At 43.0% G+C, this 26726-nt stretch overlaps 1 protein-coding gene across 3 annotated transcripts in view; it reads right to left on the reverse strand.

Moving 5' to 3' along the window:
* Positions 1–26726, reverse strand: part of SLC7A3 (solute carrier family 7 member 3) — a 45702-nt gene that overhangs the window by 15054 nt on the left and 3922 nt on the right. For 2 of the 3 annotated variants that reach the window (XM_073556144.1, XM_073556145.1), the window contains 5 exons: positions 12523–12908; positions 10352–10510; positions 8100–8265; positions 7780–7898; positions 6666–6888 (listed from right to left, as the gene is read on the reverse strand). In XM_073556144.1, coding sequence (XP_073412245.1) covers positions 6666–6888; positions 7780–7898; positions 8100–8265; positions 10352–10510; positions 12523–12892 — 1037 coding nt within the window. In that variant the 5' untranslated portion in view covers positions 12893–12908. Of the gene's footprint in view, positions 1–6665; positions 6889–7779; positions 7899–8099; positions 8266–10351; positions 10511–10594; positions 10635–12522; positions 12909–26726 lie in introns of those variants that run through there. The other variant, XM_073556146.1, reaches the window with a different exon arrangement.

The following is a 26726-nucleotide window of genomic DNA, read 5'->3' on the forward strand; positions in this document are numbered from 1 at the left end:
CACATATACATACACACACACACACACTCACTGGCCACTTTATTAGGTACACCATGCTAGTAACGGGTTGGAACCCCTTTTGCCTTCAGAACTGCCTCAATTCTTCGTGGCAGAGATTCAACAAGGTGCTGGAAGCATTCCTCAGAGATTTTGGACCATATTGACATGATGGCATCACACAGTTGGCGCAGATTTGTCGGCTGCACATCCCTGATGCGAATCTCCCGTTCCACCACATCCCAAAGATGCTCTATTGGATTGAGATCTGGTGACTGAGGAGGCCATTTGAGTACAGTGAACTCATTGTCATGTTCAAGAAACCAATCTGAGATGATTCGAGCTTTATGACATGGCGCATTATCCTGCTGAAAGTAGCCATCAGATGCCTGTTCTTAGCTGAGAGGAGTGGTACCCAGTGTGGTCTTCTGCTGCTGTAGCCCATCTGCCTCAAAGTTCGACGCACTGTGCGTTCAGAGATGCTCTTCTGCCTACCTTGGTTGTAACGGGTGGCAATTTGAGTCACTGTTGCCTTTCTATCAGCTCGAACCAGTCTGCCCATTCTCCTCTGACCTCTGGCATCAACAAGGCATTTCCGGCCACAGAACTGCCGCTCACTGGATTTTTTTTCTTTTTCGGACCATTCTCTGTAAACCCTAGAGATGGTTGTGCGTGAAAATCCCAGTAGATCAGCAGTTTCTGAAATTCTCAGACCAGCCCTTCTGGCACCAACAATCATGCCACGTTCAAAGGCACTCAAATCACCTTTCTTCCCCATACTGATGCTCGGTTTGAACTGCAGGAGATTGTCTTGACCATGTCTACATGCCTAAATGCACTGAGTTGCCGCCATGTGATTGGCTGATTAGAAATTAAGTCTTAACACACAGTTGGACAGGTGTACCTAATAAAGTGGCCAGTGAGTGTGTGTATATATATATGTATATATATATATATATATATATATATATATATATATATATATATATATATATATATATATATATATATATATATATATTCATTCTATGTGTATATATTTATTCTTTCGTTTCTTTATTAAACCTGTCAGTGTGAGTTTACTGTATAGCGCACTGAATTGCCGGCTTTTCTAAAGGACACTGGGTGCGTATTTCTCGCAAGTCACATGTGTGGTCCGTGTGTAATCCGTATTTTTAGCGCACCCATAGACTTGCATTGGCGTACTACGGGCGTAGTACGCTGACAATCGCAGCATGCTGCGATTGGCACGGACCGTAGAATACAGACGAGAAATATACGGCTGATGGGAGCTGCCCCATAGAGAATCATTTGTCCGTGTGTAATGCGTGCTTTTAACGCCTCTCACTCGTCCATATTCCTCTCTAATGTGACCCCGGCCTTAGGGTCCCCTCGGAGTTTATATAGAAAAAAAAAAAAAAAAAAAAAAATTGCTTTCCCCTGGAAGGTGATAGTTCCCTATGGGAAATCCCTAAAGTACATGTGCAGGTGTCCAGAGTAGCCAAAAAGATGACCCTTCCTCCCAGCTCAAAGATCCAATGGACCAGAAGATCGAGAGCTTACTAAGGAAATCATGGGACACCTCCACCAATCTGCTTAAAACAAACCTAGCCGCCACATGCATCGCCAGATCTTTATTTTTGTGGCTCCGCACGTTGGAAGATCACCTTACCCAGGGTACTTCTAGAGAAAAGATACTTGATTCCCTTCCCCTCCTCCAAAATGCATCAGGGGTTCTGGCTGATGCCTCAGCTGAGCCTGGCCAGATGGCAGCAAGATCTGCAGTCCTTTCCAATTCATCTAGGAGAGCACTATGGTTGAAGTCATGGGGAGGAGACTTTACCTCCAAATCTAAACTCTGCGCTATTCCCTTTCAGGGCCACTATGTGTTCGACCAGCCTTTGACGATATCCTAGACAGACAAAGGACAAAGCCACGGCTAAAAAGAAATCCCTTCCAGAGCAAAAAAAATTCCTAGGAAACAGTTTTTTCATCAACCCCCCCCAGCCCTCCTAGAGGGAGTTCGAGGGGAAGGGCAAAACAGGGATGGAGTTACTTCAAAGGTGGCAAAGCTAAAAAAAAATTCTGGCTCCCCACCCCCAGCAAAACAAGGACTGTCCTCAGGTCGGGGGTCAACTGTCACACTTTCTCACCCAGTGGCAATCCATCTCCACAAACCAAAGGGTTCTCCATACCATTCGAGACGGTCTGAGGTTAGAGTTCGAGAGTCCTCCCCCTCATTGCCTGAGAACTACCTCCCTGCAATTCCACATCTCGGAGAGTCCCTGCTAGCAGACCTGCAGGGTCTGCTTCAATCAGAAGTAATCTCTCCAGTGCCACAACAGGAGATAGGCGAAGGCCATAAGGGTACCGTTACACTTAGCGATGCACCAGCGATCCCGACAACAATATGGATCGCTGGTGCATCGCTAAGTGGTCGCTAGTGAGCTGCCACACAGGCAGATCTCACCAGCGACATAGCAGGGGTCGGGGGTCGCTACTTACCTGTCAGACGCGGTGATCCTGACGTCCTCCCGCCCGCGTCCACGCGTCACTCGTCGGCGCCACAGGAAGCGCCCGACAAGAAATGGTTCAGGACATTCTCGCGCGACCAGCGATGAGCAGCGGGGGGAACCGGTCGGAGTTAAGTATCAGACATAGCGATATCGCTAGCAATATCGCTGCTACGTCACAAAATCGATGACGTTACAGTGATATTGCTAGCGATATCGCTATGTGTAACGGGGCTTTATTCTCGTCTATTTTTGATTAAAAAAAAAAAAAAAAACACAACTAATCAGGATCATCATAAGCCTGAAACCCCTGAACCAGGTAATCAGATACAGATGATTCAAAATGGAATCAGTCAAGTCAGCAATTCCATTAATTAGACAGAAGGGTGTGATGGCTACAATAGATCTGAAGGACGCATATTTTATCATGTGCTGATCCATCCGGACCACAGAAGATTCCTTAGATTCGCAGTGGCCAACGGACATCGAGCCAGCCACTTCCAATTCAATGTCCTGCCCTTCGGGATCTCATCCGCACCTAGATCATGGCAGAAGCAGTGATCTTCATCCGACGCCAGGGAGTCTGTTTTATCCCATATGTAGAAGACTTCCTCATCGTCGCGCCATCCGTCCATCAGCTGAACCTGGATGTGGCGAAAACCCTGGAATTCCTGAAAACCATAGGCTGGATCCTGAATTTGGAGAAGTCGGATCTCCATTCTTCCACAAGGAAGAAATTCCTAGGAGGTCTTTTGGACTTGAAGAGGACATCCTTCTTACCCAGGGATCGTCAGTTTGACCTCGTCCAGAAGATCTCGAGGATCAGAGACCGGAGGTCTCCAACCTTAAGAGATTTGATGTCCATCCTAGGATCTCTTAAGGTACTGTCACACTAAGCAATATCGCTAGCAATATCGCTATAACTTGTGACGTTATAGCGATATTGCTAGCGATATCGCTGTGTCTGATACTTACCTACAACCCGCTCCCCCGCTGGTTATCCCTGATCGCGCGAGAACAGGCTGGACTGTTTCTCGTCGTCAGCTTCCTGCTGTGACGACGAGCGACGCGTCGACGCGGGCGGGAGGACGCAGGATTGCCTGGTGTGACAGGTAAGTAGCGACCCCCGTCCCCAGCAATGTCGCTAGTGAGATCTGCCTGTGTGGCAGCTCACTAGCGACCACTTAGCGATGTACCAACGATCCTGACCGCGTCATATCGCTGGTCGGGATCGCTGGTACATCGCTAAGTGTGACAGTACCTTTACTGTGTGTATCCAGACGGTCTCACGTACTCTGGTAAGCAAAAGTGCATCAGAATACACTGAACAAGAGAATTCCACTTCCAGGTCGTGTGAAATCAGCCATGTCGTGGTGACTAGACTATCAAAAGCTCCAGAGGGGGAGCAGCTTCCCCTGAATGGATAAATGAAAGCGGTCTCAATGGAGCGCTGGCGTGAGCCACACCAGTGGGGAGGACGGTAGATGACAAGCCCAAGGCAGCACCAGCCGCAGACCCTCGTTGAGGGGCAGTAACTGTAGAGCTATGAACCGTGGTCAGGAGGGCGCTATGAACAAGAGGGAAATCTGTTTGATGTCTTTATTCCACAACGCGTTTTGACAGCAGGACGCTGTCTTCCTCAGGTGGGTACAACCTGAGGAAGACCGCGTCCTACTGTCGAAACGCGTTGTGGAGTAAAGACATCAAACATTTCCCTCTTGTCCTTGGCGCCCTCCTGACCGCGGTTCATTGCTCTACAGCTTCCCCTGAAGACTCAGTTCAGATTCCAGTCAAAGGGGCTGGGGTGCAGTTGTAGAGGGATCTTACTTCCAAGGGTTGTGGCCCCTGGACATCAGCTCCAGCTCCTCAAATCTGAGCGCTGAAAGCAGTGGAGAAGGCGTTAAAAGCTGCATCAGCTCTTATCCGGGATCATCATGTACGCATCTACTCAGACATGACCACAGTGTCTTACCTCTGACATCAAGAAGGCACGAGATGCGTCAGTCTAAAATTGATCGTGGAAAGGATTTTTTCCTGGGCAGAAAGACATCTGTTGTCCATATCAGCGATTCATCTGAAGGAATCGGACAACATCCAAGCAGACTTCCTCAGCAGGAAAGACGTCATGGATCTGGGAGAAGGATGCCTGGATCCAGCGGTCTTCATGTGTCTAACTTCGAGATGGGGGGAGTCCAGATGTGGACCTGTTTGCAAATGGTCAGAATGCAAAGGTGGAAACATTTTTTCCCCTCTGTCCGGCAATAGGAGCAAGAGGAATAGATGCCTTCTCCCATCCATGGACCTTCAGCCTGGCATACACCTTCCCACCAATACCACCAAAAACACTACAGAAGATTCGGATGGATCAAGTCACCACAATCCTAATTGCTCCCATGTGGCCAGGGAGAAGCTGGTACGACGCTTTACTGGACATGGCTCAGGAAGGTCCTTTGCTTCTGCCCCAGAAGGTCGACCTATTGCATCAGGGTCCCCTGCTGCATCCGAACCTAAGCAAATTGAACCTTGTGGCCTGGCTACTGAAGCCAAAATCTTAAAGGCTAAAGGGCTCTTGGATTTGGCAATTCAAACCCTCCAGAGGAGCAGAAAGCCAGTGACTAATGCCATCTATGTCCAAGTATGGAAGAGGCTCTCATCTTGGTGCTTCCCAAGTACTCCTGATCCCTTCCATCCCAATATGGCACAAATTCTGGAATTTCTCCAGAAGGGGTTGGAGCTAGGGCTTACACCCAGTACACTGAAGGTTCAGCTATCAGCCCTAAGCTCTTTCTTTGATCAAGACTTGGCTGGCCACCTTTGGGTTAAACACTTTATGACCTCTGCAGTTAGAATTTGCCCGAGGCTCCATAGTCAGGTCCCCCTTTGGGATTTGAATCTAGTCCTTAATAGTTTAACCCAGGATCTATTCGAACCCCTAACATCCATAAGCTTAAAGAACCTGACCCTTTGAACATAGGAGAATTGCAGGCCCTGTCAGTACAGGAACCTTACCTGACTATCACGTCAGACAGCATTATCCTTCGGTTAGACCCCTCCTTTATGCCTAAGGTAGTCTCGGACTTTCACAAAGGTCAGGATATTGTGCTATCCTCATTCTGCCCAAATCCTTCCAATACGAAGGTAGAAACCTCTCACACCCTTGACGTCCACAGCGTAGTTCTCCATTACCTCCAACAAACTGATGAATGGAGGATTGACCAAGACCTATTCATTCAGTTCACAGGACGGAATAAAGGCAAAAAGGCAGCAAAGAACACAACTGCGAATTGCATCAAGCATGCAGTCTGGCATATTCATCACAGAATCTTCCTCCTCCTGCTTCACTGAAGGCTCATTCCACCCATGCAGTTTCCACTTCATGGGCAAAAAAAGGGAACGCATCTTCTGAGCAGATATGCAGAGCCGCTACTTGGTCATCATGGTCAACGCGTGGATAGACATTACCGACTAAATTTCAATAAGGATTTATCCTTTGGCAGACAAGTTCTGCAGGCTGTTGTCCCTCCCTAAAGAAATTAGTTGTTGGTATTACTCCGATGCTGCTGTCGTGGAAGGTGACTGGAGAAAATAGAATTAGTCTTACCGGTAATTCGGTTTCTAGGAACCTTCCACGACAGCACTAATTTCCCCCTCTATCTGATGTTCTAAGTTGGATGATTCCTGCACCTTGGTGGTAACTATGCATGCTAGGGTGTCCAGAAAAAAACACTGGAGGTTGTAGGAAGGGGAGGGGGTATTTAACCTCTTTTGTATTTCCTGTCCCCCATTAGGGCGGGCAGACATCCTCCGATGCTGCTGTCGTGGAAGGTTCCTAGAAACTGAATTACCGGTAAGACATTCTTTTTTTTTTTCCTTTTGTGCAGGTGCAAGATGTAGTTTTCAGTGCTGACATTTTTGGGATCAGAAAGCTTTTTATTGAATTCCTTAGGTAAGGAAATAAGTAAATAAATCTGGAATTACCCACATCACCCAGCTTATGCACATGAAAGTCCTAACGGAATAATCTGTGGCATTATGAACATGTACGCCATTTAGCGTTTAAAAGGCTTGACATCTATACGAGATACAGGTACACAACCAAGAGGATGAAATTTTAGAATTTTATTTTAACCTTAAAAAAACCAAGACAGACTATACCTTGTTGAGAGGGCACATAGAGACCCAACAGATACAACGTATCGAGCAGGCTCCCATTGTATGTGCCCAAACGCTCCAGGGATGGGGCTTTCTGTATTCAGTAAGTAGTATGGCATCATGAGTGTAAGTGCAGCAGATACTCCGAAGTATGCCAAGAAGCAGATTAGGAGTGAGGCAATGATACCGATTGGAATAGAACGCTTGGGGTTTTTCGCTTCTTCACCTGGAATGAAAACATTTTTAAAGTGGTATATAGTAATATGGTGATTAATATGAAACCATTGTGATGCGCAAGCATGCTCCAGTCCTAAATCAAGTATTTTCGTCGTGCTTGAAAAAAAAAAAAAAAATGCCTGACTCACCGCGGCTGCATGTCTCGCACTGTTCGACAGCCGCAACACATGCTTGTCAGGCAATCCCTGCATGTCTTGCGGCTGTTGAACAGCTGCAGGACATGCAGCCACAGCAAATCAGGCATTTTTTTTTTTTTCGAGCATGCCAAAAATACTCAATTAGGACACGGGCATGCTCAGATAACTCCTCGCTCATCACTACCTGTCAGCTTTCCACGAGTAAATGCCTGCAGTCCCTTTACATTCTGGAGCCTTGAGCCTTTCCTGATACTCCTGAAAATGTCTGAATAAATTCACAATCTGGCATTACATCTGCCCTTGTCAGTAGTTTGCACATGGACACAATCTGACATTGTCAGCTAGTATAGTGACATACCCAATTTATTCATACTTTTCGGGGAAGAATACAAGAGCAAAGGTACAACGCACTTCTAAGAAACGTTCAGAAATATTTCTTGGGAAATGCAACTTTCCATTTGCCAGAAAGTGGCCAGGTTCTTTATAAAGAATAAAGGCACGCTGCTTACAAAAAGCAGGATTGGCTACGTTCTTATTGTCTCTTGTGCATGTTGATAAGGTTTAGTGGTCCCCCCAAAAAGCAAGATTAAACTTCCACTGCAAAAACGCAATGTGTCAACATAACCTAAAACTTAACGCATCAATGGAAGGAGTGGGGGGCAAAACTAGAGACAAACTGAAAATTTACATGGCCAGTCACCAATTCATTATCTACAACAATCAGTTTACATGTGTACACTTACCTGTAGTGGCAATGCAGTCAAATCCCACAAATGCATAAAAGCACGCTGCAGCTCCAGACGCAACACCGCTAAAACCGAAAGGAACAAAACCTCCAGAACCAAAGGAACCGACTTTTGTGCTGTTAAAAAAAAAAAAAAAGCAAGCAATGGTTAGGAAAAAGTTTCCAGCATTACTGATCTATTTAAAAGTGCCGCTAAACCTCCAGTCCTGCAAAAATATTTATAATGCAGTAGACCTCACAAAGGAAACAGGTCACTTGGCAATAATCAGTTTTTTTTATGTAAAACTGACATTGAGCCTCCAACATAAACACGCTTACCCGTTCGATACATTAAGATGATGATAATCTTCCTGAGTAAGACTCCAGTTTTTGATATCACCCTTTAGGAAGCCCGACAGGATGACAAAGGCCAACACCAGAAGATTGATTGCTGTGAAAATCTTGTTAACCCATGCAGACTCGCTTACACCAACAGCCAACAACACTGAAACAAACAAAACAAAACAAAAAAAAACACACCAATATATATGTGACACGTTGAAAAACATAATCTGAAATAACGTCCAGTAAGAGGAAAAAAAAAATTAAATAACTTAGATCTTCGGCATTTACCATTGACAAGTGTTCAGATTTGACCAGTCCAGACTTAAGGGTGACACTGCTTGAACAGTTGTTCTGTGCTTACCAAGCACAGGTGCTCGGTGCATGATGGGTGGCCAAACCATTAGGTGCACCTTCCCACCTGCTTGTTTTCCATTTATCTCCACCCATGTCTAACTATAAAGCCAGAGCTGTCAATCAAAGGAGAAAGGGTGGAGACAAAGGGATACCAAGCAAGTGGGAAGGTGGAGTTAAAGGTTTGATCTCACCATGATGCACCGAGCGCCTGTACTTGGCTTGTTCATTCTGTGCCAATAGTCCCTTTAAAGATCTTGTGAAGATATTCACGGTTCTCATTGGCGATTATGAAAAACTAACATGCAAAAGGAATATAGGCCTATCTCTGATCAACCGTAGTCTTCATAATGTAATGTTGGGCAGCACTGGCTCAGTGATTACACCCCAACACTTCGCAGCGCTGGGGTCCTGGATTTAAATCCCACCAAAGACAATATCTGAGTGGAATTTGTATGTTCTCCCCGTGTTTGCGTGGGTTTCCTCCCACTCTCCAAAGACATACTGATAGGGAATCTAGATTGTGAGCCCCATTGGGGACAGTGATTATGTTTGTAAAACGCAGTGGAAACTAATGGTGCTGAAAGTTGGACAGCCATTAAAAGGCAGGATAGAAAAGTCACCACCCAGACTAGGTTCACACCAGTGTTATTCAAAAGGATAACACTGTAAAGTATAAAAAAACCCGGAAATTTTAAATACGTTGGGGTGAACTTTGCTTTAGGGCATGTTTCCACTGTCAGTAAACGCTGCGGGTTGGATGCTGCGTACATCCGCAGCGGCCAGATGTTACAGCATAGGGGGGGCGATTTCATGAAATCCCGTCTCCACTATGCGTGCAGGGACACCTCCAGCTTCCCTGCGTAACCGGACTTTGCCGACCACAGCATGTCTATTTATCTTGAGGAGACGCTCAGTCTCCGCAAGATAAAGTCACCCGTACAATGTAAAGGGACGTGGTGATTCCACATGGTACAGTGAACACATGCAGAATCACCTGCATTCAAAAGCCGGCAGCGCTTTGGACAGAGCGGACATGTGCTGCGTCCAAAGCGCTGCCGGATACTGACCGTGTGAACATACCCGTACGGGCTAGGGATTACAGCTCGGACCTGCAGAAGCGCTGGGATAGACGCGAAACGGCTGTTGTCCTCTTTCACTTCCCCGATCCCCTGTATGTTAAAGGATTGTTCCACCATATGGAATAAAGGACATTAACCCTTTTTAAGAAGCAATGGCGAGTGCTGTGATTTGATGGCCAGCATCAGGAGAGAAAAAAAAGAAAAAAGGACCAGAGAAATATGTAGAAAAGAAAATTACATAGGATGTGTTATGATAATTGGAAAAAAAAAAGGTCTTCATTCAAATGTTAAAATTAGGAATTTTGTAACTTGCTTAGTAAAAAAAAAAAAAATTTGTTCAGGCACAAAGTGAATCCCTAATTCTCTTTACAGGAATATCTTCTTTTTTTTGCATTTGGTTTCTGCAATTTTTTTTTTTTTTTTTTTTTTTTTTTTTTAATTTAGACAGCACCAATTACACACTCAATCTTCAATTTGTCAAACACACCGACTGACCGAAAACTAGCACACGGGAATAGCCGTCATTAGCCTAATGAGGTCATTAGTCCTCATTAACGTTTGCTGAAGAAACAGAAACAATTCGTCCCATTCAACGTCTATGCACAGAGCTCCGCGTCCCCCCCCTCCCCATCGGTACCTACAACCGAGATCCTTTGTTTATTACTTGATAATAGTTGGATTATGGCACCTCGGTGATCGGGCAGTTATCGCCCTCCTACTCATTATTTATCTGTCAACATGACAATCATTAAGTCCTTCTAATATTAAATAGATTGGAGGCCATTTACCCCCCATTGTAAAACCTATACCTACCTGTTAGTAAGATCACGAGTAAAAGGGCAAAGAAATCCGGGTAATCTGACAACACATTTTCCACTTTAATGTTTATTCTCGCTGTGAAGAAATTCCTAATGTGATTGCCGATGATATCATCGAAAGTAGAGCTCCAAGCTCTGGCCACGCTGGCGGTACCTGAGTCAGGGCAAAACAGAAGGGGCAAAATCACTAAAGGTTTCCTCTTTACAAGACCCAAGGGTTGGGACAATGACCCCTCACCCAGAAGCGAGCCTGCCCATATCATGCCACCCCAGAGACTTCCTCAGGAGGTAGACGCCTAGGAAGGACAAAGGCCTCTGTGTGCAGCCGAAGCTCCGGGAGGAGGATGTCTTTACTTAATCATCAGTAAAAGCTGCAGCACAGGATTTTTCGGCCATGACTCAATGTGTATATTTTAACCAAGCAGAATAATTCCAGTTACTTAAAAGCAGATTTTCCCCATCGGCAAATTAAGCTAAAGGAAGTAAATAATAAAATGTGATGCAAGAACCATTACTTACCTGGGAAATCCCCTGCAGGTGTCTGCACAGGTGGCCGCTGGCCCCAGTGGTGTACAGCACTATCCATAGAGAAGGGGGCCGACTGACTGGCTTATCTCAGTAAGCCCTCTTCACGGTCAGGGCATTAGCTGCGACAGAGGGGACTGGCTTATTAATCTGAGCCGCCAGCCAGGCCCCTTCACACACTGCACTGATGAGGCAGATATCGGAAACCCTGTGATGTGTTGGCTAGATCCAAAGTTGGAGGCATCTTAACATGTGGGCACCTTTCTTAAAAGATGAGGTCAAGAACACCTTGTTTTGGTAGATACACAATTAGAAGCAATTCGAGTAATGTGTATGTGTTCTGGGAATCAGTCAATTATCCCACAGGACCTTAACGACCACGTGTGTTTCACATCTACAGGGTTATTATACAGTATATAGAAATGAGGGAATCGATTCACAGGACCCTAGCCCAGCAGCCACAACAATAGTCCATGGCTGTTAGCCAGGAGTCACCATGTACCTGCCACCATCCCTGGTGCCTCTTGCTTTGTAGGCCCAGGGCAACATTGTTTTGGCGTGGTGCACAATTGATGTGGCGCTGGGCCTACTCAAGTGGCCATTGGACAAGGAGCCCAAGTACCAATTTGCTTATTTCTAACAGTGCATAATTGCAGCACATTATTTAGGTGATCATATGGTCAAGGAATCAACAAAAAGTGAATAAACTGTTAAGAAAAATAAAAGTTACAAAGTGATATGTAAAAAATTAGTACACATAATTGGTATAGTCACATATGCAACGACCTGCACGATAAGACAAATGAGTTATTTATTCCACTAGTTCAATAAAATGAAAGGATTTTTAGGCTTTTGTGACCAAAATCAAGACTTTGAATGATTCTATACACCAACACTCAAAGTAGAACAATTGGTAGGATAGGAGTAGCAGTCTGCGGCGCTGTGCTAGATTTAAGAAATTTGAAAGATGTGATGGCGGGATTCGACGTGTTTTGAAGTTGAACCAACATCAGGAGAACCACAATATCTGATGTTCTCCTGATTAAGAAGTCAGTTCAACTTCGAAAAGCGTTGAGAATAAACCATATGGCTTCATCCCTCATTGTGTCCTCCAGATGTCTTGTATCTAGCAGAGCAGCTCACACTACTTACTCCTATCCCCTACCACTTGTTCTACATGGTGGGATTTCCCGACCTGAGGGTACTGAAGCAGGACTCATACCTTGATTCGTCAGTTATGAGTTAGACAAGACCTAAAAGGTCAGCAATTCCTATACCTCCCACCTAAGACCAATTTCTCCACCAGATAAGACCTTATTTCACACTCTCTATGGTCACAATATGACACTTATAGCGAATCCCTCAGATCCCAGGGTGTTATTCGAATTCCTCTACATCCACAATAGAGATGCCCACTTGGATAAAAACTATACACCTCGGGATATAAAAGTTTTTTTTTTTTTTAATAATTGGAGGTAAATAATCGACTGTAAAAGAAAAAAATCAATAAAGGGTGCACATTGATGTCAGCATAACCAGTGAAACCATAAGCCGCAGCTAGGAAGCGGATGTTAAAGGAAAAGATAAACTGAAGCTTGTTAAAAAAAAATAAATAAATAATAATTATATAGCAAAACTTACCCAAAACGTACGAAAGTATTAAATTCCACCCAGTTGTGAATGCCCAGATCTCTCCAACAGTGACGTAGCTGTACAGGTAGGCAGACCCAGTCTTGGGTACCCTGGCACCAAACTCCGCGTAGCACAGACCAGCTAGCACCGAAGAAAGAGCGGCAGCAAGAAAGCAGAGGACAATTGAAGGCCCAGCTTTCTCTTTTGCAATTTCACCGGCTAGGACATAAACCCCAGCTCCAAGTGTGCTACCAACTCCGAGTGCAATAAGATCCAATGTGGTCAGGCAGCGAGCAAAGCAGGATTCTTCATTGTTCAAGTCTATGACTCTCCTGCGGATCAATTTCTTGCCAATTGTCGTCAGTCCGCCACAAGTCATCTTGTTAATGCAATACCTTTAAAAGAAAAAAACAAACAAAAAAAAAAAAACACACACTACGTCAAAATGGTCTGAAACTGGAAGTGCAGCGACACAGGCTGCACAGGATCAAGGGAAAACTCAAGCGCTCCAGTGATCTCAGCCAAACTCAATGCTGTGCTTACAAGCTCAGTAAAGAGCTTATAAGCATGGTGCATGGTTTGGCCACCGCCCCTAGACAACCAGTCCCCTATGCAAGAAGTTGTAAAGAATTAGAAAAAAAAAAAAAATGAATCTTAAAAATGGGGCCAGATTTTAAGAATGACGAAATTGAAAAGAATTTTTGTAAATCCATCTAAGGAGATAAAAACTTCTCGCTCAAAGCAGATCAACAAGTAAGACAAGGTAGCACGATGTAGTGACTATAGATGGCACAGTCCTTTCTCTGGCTGCAGCCACCTCCATCACTAATACACAAGTCTTCTCCATAGCTTGAGAGGCACAGGCTTCATTGAAGACAGGCACTATTAAAATGCTGTACAAATTTAGATTTCCTAAACATAAAGGAACTTTTGTGACAAAGGTTAGGCATTTTCTCCATCAGTGTTAGAAATCGTGGTTATTAGAAATTTTAGGAAAAATAGATTTCTTAGTTGCGCACGACAAGTAGAGTAGATAATAGAATTATTGATGGCGTCGTCAGAACACTGGATATAAACTACATGTCAGACATTGCTACAGACCTAATCTATATCACTTAGGAATAAATGACCATACACCGCTGTGCCAGGGGGCGATCAATAGGCAGCGGAGAATCACACACAACCTTCTTCAAGTCTGTGCCACAGGATACAGGATATAGTCAAACAATATTAGCAGGGTGTCAGATTTATTCCCAGACTTCCTCATAGCATTCAATATATACTTTATCTCCTGTGTGTGGAGATCAAAGTTTGCATTGACACAAACAATGCATCCCAACATATAGTGAATTACAATGGGGTTCATCAGGGTCCTGAAGTCTTAAAGCAAGACTACTGCAGCAGATTCTGCCGATCTGGTCAGAAGGGCGGTGGAGACTCCTCTTTGGGGTATTCGGCTAAAATGCTGGAGCTTTGCAGAGTATAATATATATGACTGGGCGCCATTCTGCCTATAGAACGGGTGCTCGATCCAGCAAGAGCACAGACTGTATCATATGAAAAAAGAAAGAAAGGATGGCACTCATCGTTTTGTTGTGATTCTTTTTATTGGATAAGAAGCATAGGCTCGGGAGGAATGTACAAAGGGTGGACGACGGCAGTTTCACCCACTTGCGCTTCAACTGGTCAACATACATACACACACGAACACTGACAAATCCCATGAAAAAGAAAATGTTAAAAAAAAAAAAAAAAAAAAGTCTAAAGGATGAGCAGGTACTAGACCTCATGAAATGACCAACTAGTTGTCAATAATTTCAATGGCCATATAAGCCAAACAAACAACAAAGTCACATTGTTAGTGGGACTTCTTGGTCTCGTGATGCTGCAAGATAACAGAGTACATAAGGGCAATGTTCACACTGGGATTGCCAAAGATACCCAAGTACAGTGCTCTGCCACCTGAGGCAGTTTCACATAGCATGAAAACTGCAACAGTGAACATGTTCCTCTATTCAAATAAATGACAAGTGGATGTTTTAGGTAACATTCGTGAGGGTTCAATCGCGGACACCCCAATGATCTCTAGAAGTCATCATCTATCCTACTGGATCCCGCTTCCATCCCAACGCTCACAGCAGTTGCAGTTATAAGGAACCAGTCGTTTGATTCATGCTGCCAGAAGGGGATGTGAATAAGAGCCCAAACATAGATGAAAGCACATCTGGGAACGAGGCAAACCAAAAGACTAATCATTGAGTAGACCTCCACCCTGCTCTGCTTGATTGACAAGTCCCCCCGTGTGTATAGCTCAGCGGCACGTTTCCAATTACTAACTTTCCCAGTTACCGTAAAAGTACATCTTTTTTCCTTTAAAACGTTACTATTAAACATGGCACATAAATGAAAAATTTTTAATTTTTTTATATTAAATGCAGAACAGAAAAAAAAAAAAAATCTCATCCAAAAACGTAAATCTAAAATATAAGTTACTACAGAACGGCCAATTTATGGAGAGCAGTTTTCAGCCTCATTCCCTTAATAAATGAGGAATGCCGTGCTCCAGTAATATAGACATCATGGCCAATTCATTTTACAGTTCAATGAAGAAAATAGGATTTACCCAATCTGAAAAAGCACCCTTAATAGCAATAGGCAGGGTGGATAAAAATCAATGTTTTTTTTTAAAAAAAAAAAAAAAAAAAAAAAAAACACGGATTTTTTTGATTTAAATCGGATTTTTTTGATTTAAATCGGATTTTTTTCAATAAACTGCTTTTTGAGGAAAATATTTTACCATCCAAAGGTTCTTCCATCATGAGATAAAGCTGAGTTGTTTAACTCAGTAGAATAAAAGCTGTATATGTGTAACATTCACAATGCCATGCTCTTCCAGAGGTTTCTGTAGGATTAGTGGGCAGTTTCTCTCCTATATTATCACAGACGCTCGCTTTACTTACGCAGTTCTCAAAACTGAATTTGACTCCGCAGAGGTCCCAGCCTCTTCTTCACGGCAAAAATGTTACAACATGAACAGAGTTGAGAAAAAGACCTTAATCCTATTGTTCTACAAACCTATGAATACAGAATCAACCCCTTCAGTGCCAAGTCCAAGAAGTTAGACAATATGTTTCTGATTGTTTGGAGTGGAATAGATCTGCACAACACAAGAAGAATGTGAATCTAAGTGTGAGGAGGAGGAAGGGCAAGCAGACAAGAAAATGAAAGTGAAACTTTGAGCACAGTACTGCAGCATAGCCACAGACAGACAAGTCTGGATCTGTTTGTGTGTACGATCTGAGGTTTATTACATTCTTTCCTTATAATGGCAGCAGGCCGTAAAAGAGACCCAGTTTGGGAATATTTTAATGAAGCTCCTTCGCCTATCGGTAAGGCAGGCATGCGTGCAAAATGCAAACGATGCAACAAAGAGATGCAAGGCCTGGTGGCGCAAATGAGGCAACATCATGAGAAGTGCGGTGATGAAGATGACCAAAGAAACACTTCTGAACAGGCAGGATCTTCAGGTTGGTAAACATTTTTATTGAATCCTATTTCTAAAGACTGAACTGTCATGTGTGAGAAAAATTATATTTCTTATTACTGTCATTTGGTACAGTTATGAAGAAAAACAAATATTCCTTTTGGGGCAGGGGCAGTGATGTGTTGTGTACAATAAGCAGAAATTGTATAAACAATAAAATAACAGCATTGACTTTTTTTGTTTAAGGGAATTCATGGATTCTGGAAACTATCCACCTCCAAGATCACCATCATCCTGTTCTACAGTTTCAGAGTTATCCATCCAGGATAGTGCTTCATTAGCAGCAGCAGCATCATCATCATCAGACACCCACATATCACCATCACCCAAAAGGAAGAAAAAACCTTTACCTCCTGGAACCACCATAGATAGGTTTGTGATAAGAACTAGCAGATTAGAAAAAAAGTTGATTGATGAAAAAATTGCCCAGTTTATTTATGCAACGAACTCTTCTTTCCGTCTGACTGAGAACCCACATTTCATTAATATGGTTCAGTCACTGAGACCAGGATACAGTCCACCCAGCAGAGCTGATGTTGCAGGGAAACTGCTGGATCAAGTGTATGACAGAGAAATGGAGCAATGTGCAACAGCTCTGGAGGGTAAAATTGTTAACCTAAGTATTGATTGGTGGAGTAATGTCCACAATGATCCTATTGTATGTGCTTGTATAACAACAGAAGAAGGTAAAGTCTTCCTTGCACAAACAACTGATACGTCAGGAAATTCACACACAGCAGAATACTTACAAGAAGTGGCAGTAAAAGCTATAACGACATGTGAACAAAAATTCAAATGTCTAGTACACAGTTTGGTCACTGACAATGCTGCAAACGTATCCAAGATGAGAAGAGATTTAGAAGAGCAGGGAGGGAATACAAAGCTGCTAATAACACATGGTTGCAGTGCTCATTTGCTGCACCTCTTAGCCAAAGACTTAAGTGTTCCAGAAATAAAGGCTAATGTTGTTGAAATTGCTAAATACTTCCGTAATAATCATTTTGCTGCAGCAGCTCTGAAAAGGATGGGTGGAACCAAGCTAACGCTCCCACAAGATGTTAGATGGAACTCTGTGGTGGACTGTTTTGAGCAGTATATCAAAAACTGGCCTATTCTGATGACACTTTGTGAAGAAAATCGAGATAAAATAGATGGCACTGTCACGGCCAAAATCCTCAACATTGGGCTTAAGAGAAATGTTGAACATATGCTGAGCTTCCTGAAACCCATCTCTCAAGCTTTAAACAAAATACAGAAAAATAGCTGTTTTATTGCGGATGCTGTTGAAATTTGGAAGGAACTGAGTGAACACTTAAAAACAGAACTACACATGGACAGAATTAAATTACAAGCAGTAAACAAACGAATGGGACAAGCACTGACTCCAGCTCATTTTTTGGTAAATATTGTCAATATCAGGGTCAAAACCTAAGTGCTGAGGAAGAGGAGTTAGCTATGACATGGGTATCCAGCAGTCATCCATCTTTAATGCCAACTATAATAAACTTCAGAGCTAAGGGGGAACCATTCAAGAAATATATGTTTGCTGAAGATATTTTAAGGAAGGTCACAACAGTAAACTGGTGGAAGTCACTTAAGCGCTTGGATTTAGAGACTGTTCAAGTAATGATTTCACTTTTAACAGCAGTAGATTCTTCTGCAGGCGTTGAAAGAATATTCTCTTCCTTTGGACTCATTCATTCTAAATTGAGAAATCGGTTGGGACCCAATAAAGCAGGAAAGCTTGTTTTTCTTTTCCAGATTATGAATAGGAACAAAGAAGAAGATGATGAAGATGACGACAAGTGAGCTGCAGGGACAGTAGTATTTAAGTTTTTCATGTGTCGGCTGGGCTGACTGTCTAAGTTTCTTAAAATATATATATATTTTGTTTAGCCAAATTAGTTAACAAACATGGATGTTTGTTTAAGCAAATAACTTATGCTGTAATGTTGTTATTGTTTCAGTTGAATAAATCTATTTAAATTGTTATTAAGGTCAGGATTATTTTTCTCCTTCCTAAGTACAACAGAACAGTGGTGTCCAAATATGAATGATTAACCCATTAAACTGGGGAGAAAAAAGGAATATAAAAAGTGATTCTAAAAATCTTCATCTACTTGCATGTTAAAGTAGCAAGAACTAGTTTAGGTAGAAACTTTGATTTAAATCACTGATTTAAATCAAGCCTTACTGACTAGTGATTTAAATCGTGATTTAAATCAGTTAGATTTAAATCAAATCCACCCTGGCAATAGGTTAAAACATGAAAACCCAAGGGGCTGCACAGTCACACTGCAAAAATATTCTCTGTACTATCTGGAAATATTGGCTACATGGGTTTAAAAGTTAACATTGCCCATTTGCTCTCTGGCTGAACAGTTGGATCACGTTTCCAATATGTCTGGGGCCATTAGAAAAATCCATGTCCTCCGCCTGCCTATGGTCTTGGAAAAAAACAGTGACTAGTGATGAGCGCAAGTGCTCATTACTCGAGTTTGCCTGGGGTGCTTGGTATGCACCGAGTAGCGCGGATGCTCAAGTTCCCGCACCTACCTAGGCCAGCAAATCCCTGTTTTTTTGTGGTTGCCCAACATTCATGTAACATGGGGGCGCGGGACTCGAACATGTCACTCAAGCACCTGTGATACTCTGAATATCCGTGCACCCTAGGCAAACTCAAGTAACAACCACTTGCACTCATCACTATCAGCGACCTACCTCCTCTTCATATAGAGGAGGCCGACAGAGGGTCCAGAAATCAGGGAGGAGACCCCGTTTTCAGTCCGGCCTCTGTGCACCGAAATCAAACTAACTAGCAGAAAACTTCAAGTGGTGATTAGTTGGGGGTGGGGGATGGCTTTGCTGTAATTATACAGTAGGTACGGAAAGTATTCAGACCAATTAAGTTTTTCACTCTGTTTCATAGTAGCCATTTGGTAAAATCAAAAAAGTTCATTTTTTTCTCATTCATGTGCACTCAGCACCCCATCTTGACAAAAAAAAAAAAAAAAAATGTGTAGAAATGTTTGCAAATTAAAATAACTGAAATATCATATGGTCATAAGTATTCAGACCCTTTGCTCAGACACACATATTTAAGTCACATGCTGTCCATTTCCTTGTGATCTTCCTTGAGATGGTTCTACCACTTCATTGGAGTCCAGCTGTGTTTAGTTAAACTGATAGGACTTTATTTGTAAAGGCACACACCTGTCTATATAAGACCTCACAGCGCATGTCAGACCAAATGAGAATCATGAGGTCCAAGGAAATGGCCAAGGAGCTCAGAGACAGAATTGTGGCAAGGCACAGATCTGGCCAAGGTTATAAATGAATTTCTGCAGTACTCAAGGTTCCTAAGAGCACAGTGGCCTCCATAATCCTTAAATGGAAGAAGTTTGGGACCACCAGAAGTCTTCCTAGACCTAGACCTGGCTGTCCAGCCAAACCGAGCCATCGTGGGAAAAGAGCCTTGGTGAGCGAGGTAAAGAAGAACCCCCAGATCGCTGTGGCTGAGCTCTACAGAAGCAGTAGGGAGATGGGAAAAAGATTCACAAAGTCAACCATCACTGCAGGCCTCCAGTCGGGCCTTTATGGCTGAGTGGCCAGACGGCAGCTTCTCCTCAATGCAAGACATATGAAAGCACGCATAGAGTCAGCTTAAAAAAAAAACAAAAAAAACAAAACAAAACACATGAATGACTCCTAGACTATGAGAGATAAGATTCTCTAGTCCGATGAGATGAAGGTAGAAGTTTTTGGTGATAATTCTAAGCATTATGTGTGGAGTAAACCAGGCACTGCTCATCACCTGCCTAATACAATCCCAACAATGAAACATGGTGGCAGCTGCAGGGACAGGACGACTGGTTGAAATTGAAGGAAACATAAATGCGGCCAAGTACAGAGATATCCTGGATGAAAATCTCTTCCAGAGTACTCTGGACCTCAGACTTGGCCGAAGGTTCACCTTCCAACAAGACAATGACCCCAAGCACACAGCTAAAATAACAAAGGAGTGGTTTCAGAACAACTCTGTGACCTAAACCCAATTAAGCATCTCTTGAGAGACCTGAAAATGGCTGTCCACTAACGTTCACTATCCAACCTGAAGGAACTGGAGAGGATCTGCAAGGAAGAATGGCAGAGGATCCCCAAATCCAGGTGTGGAAAACATCATTCCCAAGAAGACCAACGGCTGTACGAGCTCAAAAGGGTGCTTCTACGCAATACTGAGCAGAGGATCTGAATACTTATGACCATTTGATATTTCAGTTTTTCTTTAATAAATTTGCAAAAATTTCTACATTTCAGGTTTTTTCTGTCAAGATGGGGTGCAGAGTGTACATTAATGAGAAAAAAAAAATTAAACTTTTTTGAATTTACCAAATTTCTGCAATGAATCAAAGAGTGAAAAATTTAAATGTGTCTGAATACTTTCCATACCCACTGTATACAAGGTATAAATGTAATCAGTATTACAGCACCATTACAGACATGTCTTTACAAAATCGTGCTGCCAGGTTCTGTGTAAGGCTTGTTTCACACTAGCGTTTTTTAGTGCTGTGCTTCGTGTGTGTCCATTCGCATGCGTCCCCATCTTTAACATGGGGGCGCATGGTCTATCGTATGCACGCATTCGTACGCGTTTTCACGCGCATGCTGTTTTTTGTAGTGTGCGCCTAGGCGCGCCGGACGCAACCTGTTGCATTTTTGGTCTGTCCGACCGGTCTCAATAAAAACGCATGCGCACGCTTGTGCACGGAATGCGCAAAAAAAAAAAAATCACATTACAGTCTATGGGAACGCAGGCGTGCGTTTTTTGTATGCGATAGTGTGAAACTAGCCTAAGTGACCTGTCACATTGTTCATGCATTCCAATTTGTGGGCAGTATGGAATGCAGGGGTGCACAGAAGGAAAAGAAAAACTGTTCCAAAATCAGTAGAGGCCAAACAATTAGAGGTGGCACTCAATTTAAAATTAGAAAGAAAACAACCAATGAATGACCCTCTAAGTGAAGCAGGAAAATAGTCTTCAAAAATTACACAAAAAAAAAAAAAAAAAAAGATTTTACTACAGTAGTAATGTCACTACTGGAAGGGAAGCAGAACAAGTTAATAAGGAAGCACAGACAAGAATTAAAAAATAAATCAAGTCAGAGTATCCAGGAAAACTGGATTAAAAAGAAAGCATGATGATGGGCATCATCCCGACATCCATGATCTGTTGGACTAAGAGCCTTACAACTTGGGCAGCCACCAGATTGACTAACCAGTCCAAAGTAGATGTAACCTATCAGAATATTACTTTATGCACACTGTTCAGGACACCGTATGGAACAGAAGACTGTTGTACACACACGTTGGCGCTACCGAGGGGGAATATTGCTGATATACGGGTAAAGTTTCTCCTTGTGGAAAGCGCAGTGGTGACGTAGAGACCTACAGCTCTCCTGGGAGCTTATACATGCAAATACCATCTTCAAAAGGGATACTGAGGCCGACATCCCATCCATAAACATCAGTGGTGACTGAAGTAGATTAGATCTTCAAACACAAGGCAGCTGCTTTAAAAAGACTACAGTTTTTTCAGCTTTGTGCTTTTTTCAAAATAATTGTTTTGTTTTTGGGTGGCTTTTTCTTTATTCAGACACCATTTAAAAATCTCATAACTTACATGCGCTCTCCCAGCCATGGCTGCTCTTCAGCTGGCCACATCCCAGGACCCAGCTGGCTTCAATGCCCCTGCGCTCTTCTGATGCTGCAGAGACAAAGCTGGAGAGGGAGCACTCCTAATAAGAGGAGAGCAACCCTGTAGAAGGATTTTTTAAATTTAAAATTAAAAAATAAAATAGATCTGGGTGTTTGTTTTGTAAACCACATTTTCCACAATTTTAAGAATACAATGAAATTGAAAATCCAAGAGCAGCAGAGCATGAGACAGGCAGATAAATCTGACATTCATCTCAACAGCAGGAACTCCATGGTCAGCACCTTGAAAAGCGATTGACAGGAAGGATTTTTCCCGAGCATATAGCAAAATAAAACAGTTTTATGCCTCATTTTTCCGATATGGAGCTCATCCATCCTAACATGTAATGTCATTATTTACAGCCATAATATAAAAAAAAAAAAAAAAAAAAAAAAAAAAAAAGTTGTTTTTCATCCCTTTATTCGAGGTTCATGCAGTGGAGCTTCACATGCATGTTCTTGTAGACATAGGAGTGGGATACAAAAAGTACTATATCTTTAGCAACCCTCTTTTTTAGAACACGTTTAGTTGTACGGTATATACGAGAGACAGATCGGCACTTAAGAATTCGAGATGAACCTGGCAAGAGTACACTCAGAAAAACACAAGGAGCTCAGGGGAGATGGGAGTCAGACAAACGTTGTACACTTAAACAAAAAATGTACACAAAAAATAAAGGGAACACTCTTAAACAGACTATAACTCCAAGTGAATCAAACTTCTGTGAAATCAAACTGTCCACTTAGGAAGCAACACTGATTGACAATCAATTTCACATGCTGTTGTGCAAATGGAATAGACAACAGATGGAAATTATTGGCAATTATCAAGACATCCTCAATAAAGGAGTGGTTCTGCAGGTGGGGACCACAGACCACATCTCAGTACCAATGCATTCTGTCTGATGTTTTGGTCACTTTTGAATGTTGGTTGTGCTTTCGCACTCATGGTAGCATGAGACGAACTCTACAACCCACACAAGTGGCTCAGGTAGTGCAGCTCATCCAGGATGGCACATCAATGCGAGCTGTGGCAAGAAGGTTTGCTGTGTCTGTCAGCGTAGTGTCCAGAAGCTGGAGGCGCTACCAGGAGACAGACCAGTACACAAGGAGATATGGAAGGGGCCGTAAGAGGGCAACATCCCAGCAGCAGGACCAGTACCTCAGCCTTTGTGCAAGGAGGAACAGGAGGAGCACTGCCAGAGCCCTCCACAAATGTGCATGTGTCTGCACAAACGGTTAGAAACAGACTTCATGAGTATGGTCTGAGGGCCCGACGTCCACAGATGGGGGTTGTGCTCACAGCCCAACACTGTGCAGGACGCTAGGTATTTGCCACAGAACACCAGGATTGGCAAACTTGCCACTGGCGCCCTGTGCTCTTCACAGACGAAAGCAGGTTCACACTGAGCACATGTGACAGAGTCTGGACACGCCGTGGAGAGCGATCTGCTGCCTGCAACATCCTTCAGCATGACCGGTTTGGCAGTGGGTCAGTAATGGTGTTGGGTGGCATTTCTTTGGAGGTCCGCACAGCCCTCCATGTTCTCACCAGAGGTAGCCTGACTGCCATTAGGTACCGAGATGAGATCCTCTGACCCCTTGTGAGACCATATGCTGGTGCGGTTGGCCCTGGGTTCCTCCTAATGCAGGACAGTGCCAGACCTCATGTGGCTGGAGTGTGCCAGAAGTTCCTGCAAGATGAAGGCATTGAAGCTATGGACTGGCCCACCCGTTCCCCAGACCTGAATCCGATTGAGCACATCTGGGACATCATGTATCGCTCCATCCACCACGTTGCACCACAGACTGTCCAGAAGCATGCCCAGGCATTGTCGGAAGGTATTACAGGCACATGGAGGCCACACACTACTGAGCATCTTTTCCTTGTCATGAGGCATTTCCACTGAAGCTGGATCGGCCTGCAATTTGATTTTCCACTTTGATTTTGAGTATCATTCCAAATCCAGACCTCCATGGGATATTCATTTTGATTTACATTGATAATTGTTATGTTTTATTCTTCTGAACACATTCCACTATGCAATGAATAAAAATTTGCAACTGGAATATTTCATTCAGAGGCATCTAGGATGTGGTATTTTAGTGTTCCCTTTATTTTTTGAGCAGTTTGTATAGGGCCTATAGCAGAAGACAATGGAGGCTAGTGGTCTATCTCGGTGCAACCGATTCCAACACTCATCCTAGAATGGCATCTGCCCGGTGGTGTAGAAAAGCTGCACAACAGCAGGGGCAGAAGGCCAGTTTAACACTAGGAGTCTTCATTACACACAGTTTGTTCCAGAAACTATTTTGGATTTAAAATGAAACAATTGAGATGCAATTGAATTGGAGACTTTCAGGTTTAATTTAAGTAGTTGCAATTCTAAATCTTTCACAGGATTCTTTTGTTCAACTATTTTTCAACAAAGCCTCATCATTTCAGGGGCTCAAATGTAATTGGACTAATTAACTTTACCATAAATAAAATGTTCATTTAATACTTTGTAGAGAATCCTTTGCAAGTAATGATTGCCTGAATTCTGGAAGCCATGGACGCCACCAAACACTGGGTTTCCTCCTTTGTGATGCTTTGCTCAGGCCTTGACTGCAGTGACTTCAGTTGTTGCTTGTTTGTGCGTCTTTCTGCCTTCAGTTTTGTCTTAAACATGTGAAATGCAGCTTCATGGGGTTGAGATCTGGTGAGGACTCGACCATTGCAGAATATTCCACTTTGCATTAAACTCCTGAGTTTCTCTCACAGTATGTTTTGGGCCATTGTCCATCTGTCCAGTGACACGTCGTCCAATTAATCTAATAATAATAATAATAATAATAATAATAATCTTTATTTATATAGCGCCAACATATTCCGCAGCGCTTTACAGTTTTAACAGTTTCAAAACACAAGTCATAAGTAACAACATTAACAATAATTAAAGCAAAATAAGACGAAATAAGGCAACCCTGCTCGTGAGAGCAGAAATTCAGACAAAAAGTCCAGAAAGTCAATTCAACCAAATCTTGTGGCATTTGGTTGAACCTGAGCAGAAAGTATAACCTTGTACACTCCAGAATTCATCCGGCTGCTTCTGTCTTCATTCACATCAATAGACACTAGTGACCCAGTGCCATTGGAAGCCATGCATTTCCGCGCCATCACACTGCCTCCGCCACATGTTTCAGAGGATGTGCTGTGCTTTGGATCATGAGCCGTTCCAAGCCTTCCCCTTGCTGTCTTCTTCCCATCATTCTGATCTTAGTTTCATCTGTCCAAATGCTTTCCTAGAACTGAACTGGCTTCTTTATATGTTTTTTTGGCAACGTCTAGTCTGGCCTATTTTTAAATCTGATTAATGGTTTTGTACCTTGTGGTGAACCCTCTGTATTTGCTCTCATGATGTCTTCTCTTTATGGTAGATTTAGATACTGAAACACCCATTTCATAGAGAGTGTTCTTCACTTGGGTGGTTATGAGGCTTTTTTACCCTTGCCATGGGAAGGCTTCTGTGATCATCCACTACTGTTGTCTTCTGTGAACATCCAGGTCTTTTTGAGTTCCCAAGCTCACCAGTGCGCTTTTTTTTTTGCAGCATGTAATAAGACTCCCAACACTTCTGCTCTTAAATGGATGATCTGTTTCTCTTCCATTGACCACATGTTGTGGGTTCAGCATCCAAAAGCAAATGCCACACTTGGAATCAGCTCCAGACCTTTTATCTACTTACTTGATGATTGATTAGAAGGGACCAGCCCATGCAGTCCATTAATGAGCTTTTGAGAATTGCTCAATCCCTTTAAAAAGAGGCAGCAACATATTAAAGTGCGGTGAATACCAAGACTCTGCATTTTAAGTCCATATTGATTATATAGGTAACTAACCATCTTGAATATGATTTGGTAAACCGCTAAAATGCCAAAACTTGTGCAGCTGTCCAAATATTTCTGGACCTATCTGAATGTGGTACAATGTTCATCTTCTGAAGCATTTACACTAGTGAACAGTTCCCGTTACTTAGAAAGTAACATTAATATTTATCGCCCAGTATGTCCCTGCTTAGGCCTGTTTCACACTTCCGTTTTTGTGTCCGCCAAACGGATCCGTTTCCGTTTTTTTGACGGAAACTGATGCAAACGGATCCGTTTTTTTAAAACGGATCCGTTTTTTTGACGGATCCGCGGTAACCGTAATGGAAGTCTATGGGACCAAAAAAACGGATCCTGCAAAAAATGGCGGATCCGTTTTTTTACGGAAAACAACGGATTTTGACGGATTTGAAAAAACGGAAGTGTGAAACAGGCCTTATAGGTGTAGACAATGTGCTCTAATGTACATATCATTAAGGAAATCTGCAAAACCGTTTCCTCCTGTTTGTAAGCCATCTTACTCCTCTGACCTAAATGTAGGACTGCTTCAATTTACCGCCACAAACATATTTTACGAAAATGAAGCCTCCGTCTCTCAAGAGAGATTGCCATCACCTCCAGGTGTCAACAGCGAGAAAATGATCACTACAAGCTGCTTAATGGGACTGCGAAAATAGCTCGCCGGAATCATCCAGGTGCCGCTCTATAAAGAGCCCATCCACTTCACGACATTCACAAGGTAGGACAGATGAATGGCACACAGACAGGGCAATCACCGTTACATGCTGCACAGGGCACCTGCTCTCGGGTGGTTGCATCACAATATTGGACGGCTGTTTTGCCATTTCCTGATGAATGTGTCTTTCATCATGGTAAGGCCTACGGAAGCTGCAGACGTTATATTGGAGGGCCTTTGTCAATGTCAACAACACTAATTATATATGGATATATCCTGCACAGCTGCTGGTTATGCATGAGAAAGGGGGCAGCGTACAGGAAACAGGACCGCGATACGTCACTGGAAAGAAAACATCACACCAAAATCAAG

The sequence above is a fragment of the Dendrobates tinctorius genome, unplaced genomic scaffold, assembly GCF_039654945.1.
Source record: "Dendrobates tinctorius isolate UK_male_01 unplaced genomic scaffold, ASM3965494v1 ptg000231l, whole genome shotgun sequence".
NCBI classification, from domain to species: domain Eukaryota; kingdom Metazoa; phylum Chordata; class Amphibia; order Anura; family Dendrobatidae; genus Dendrobates; species Dendrobates tinctorius.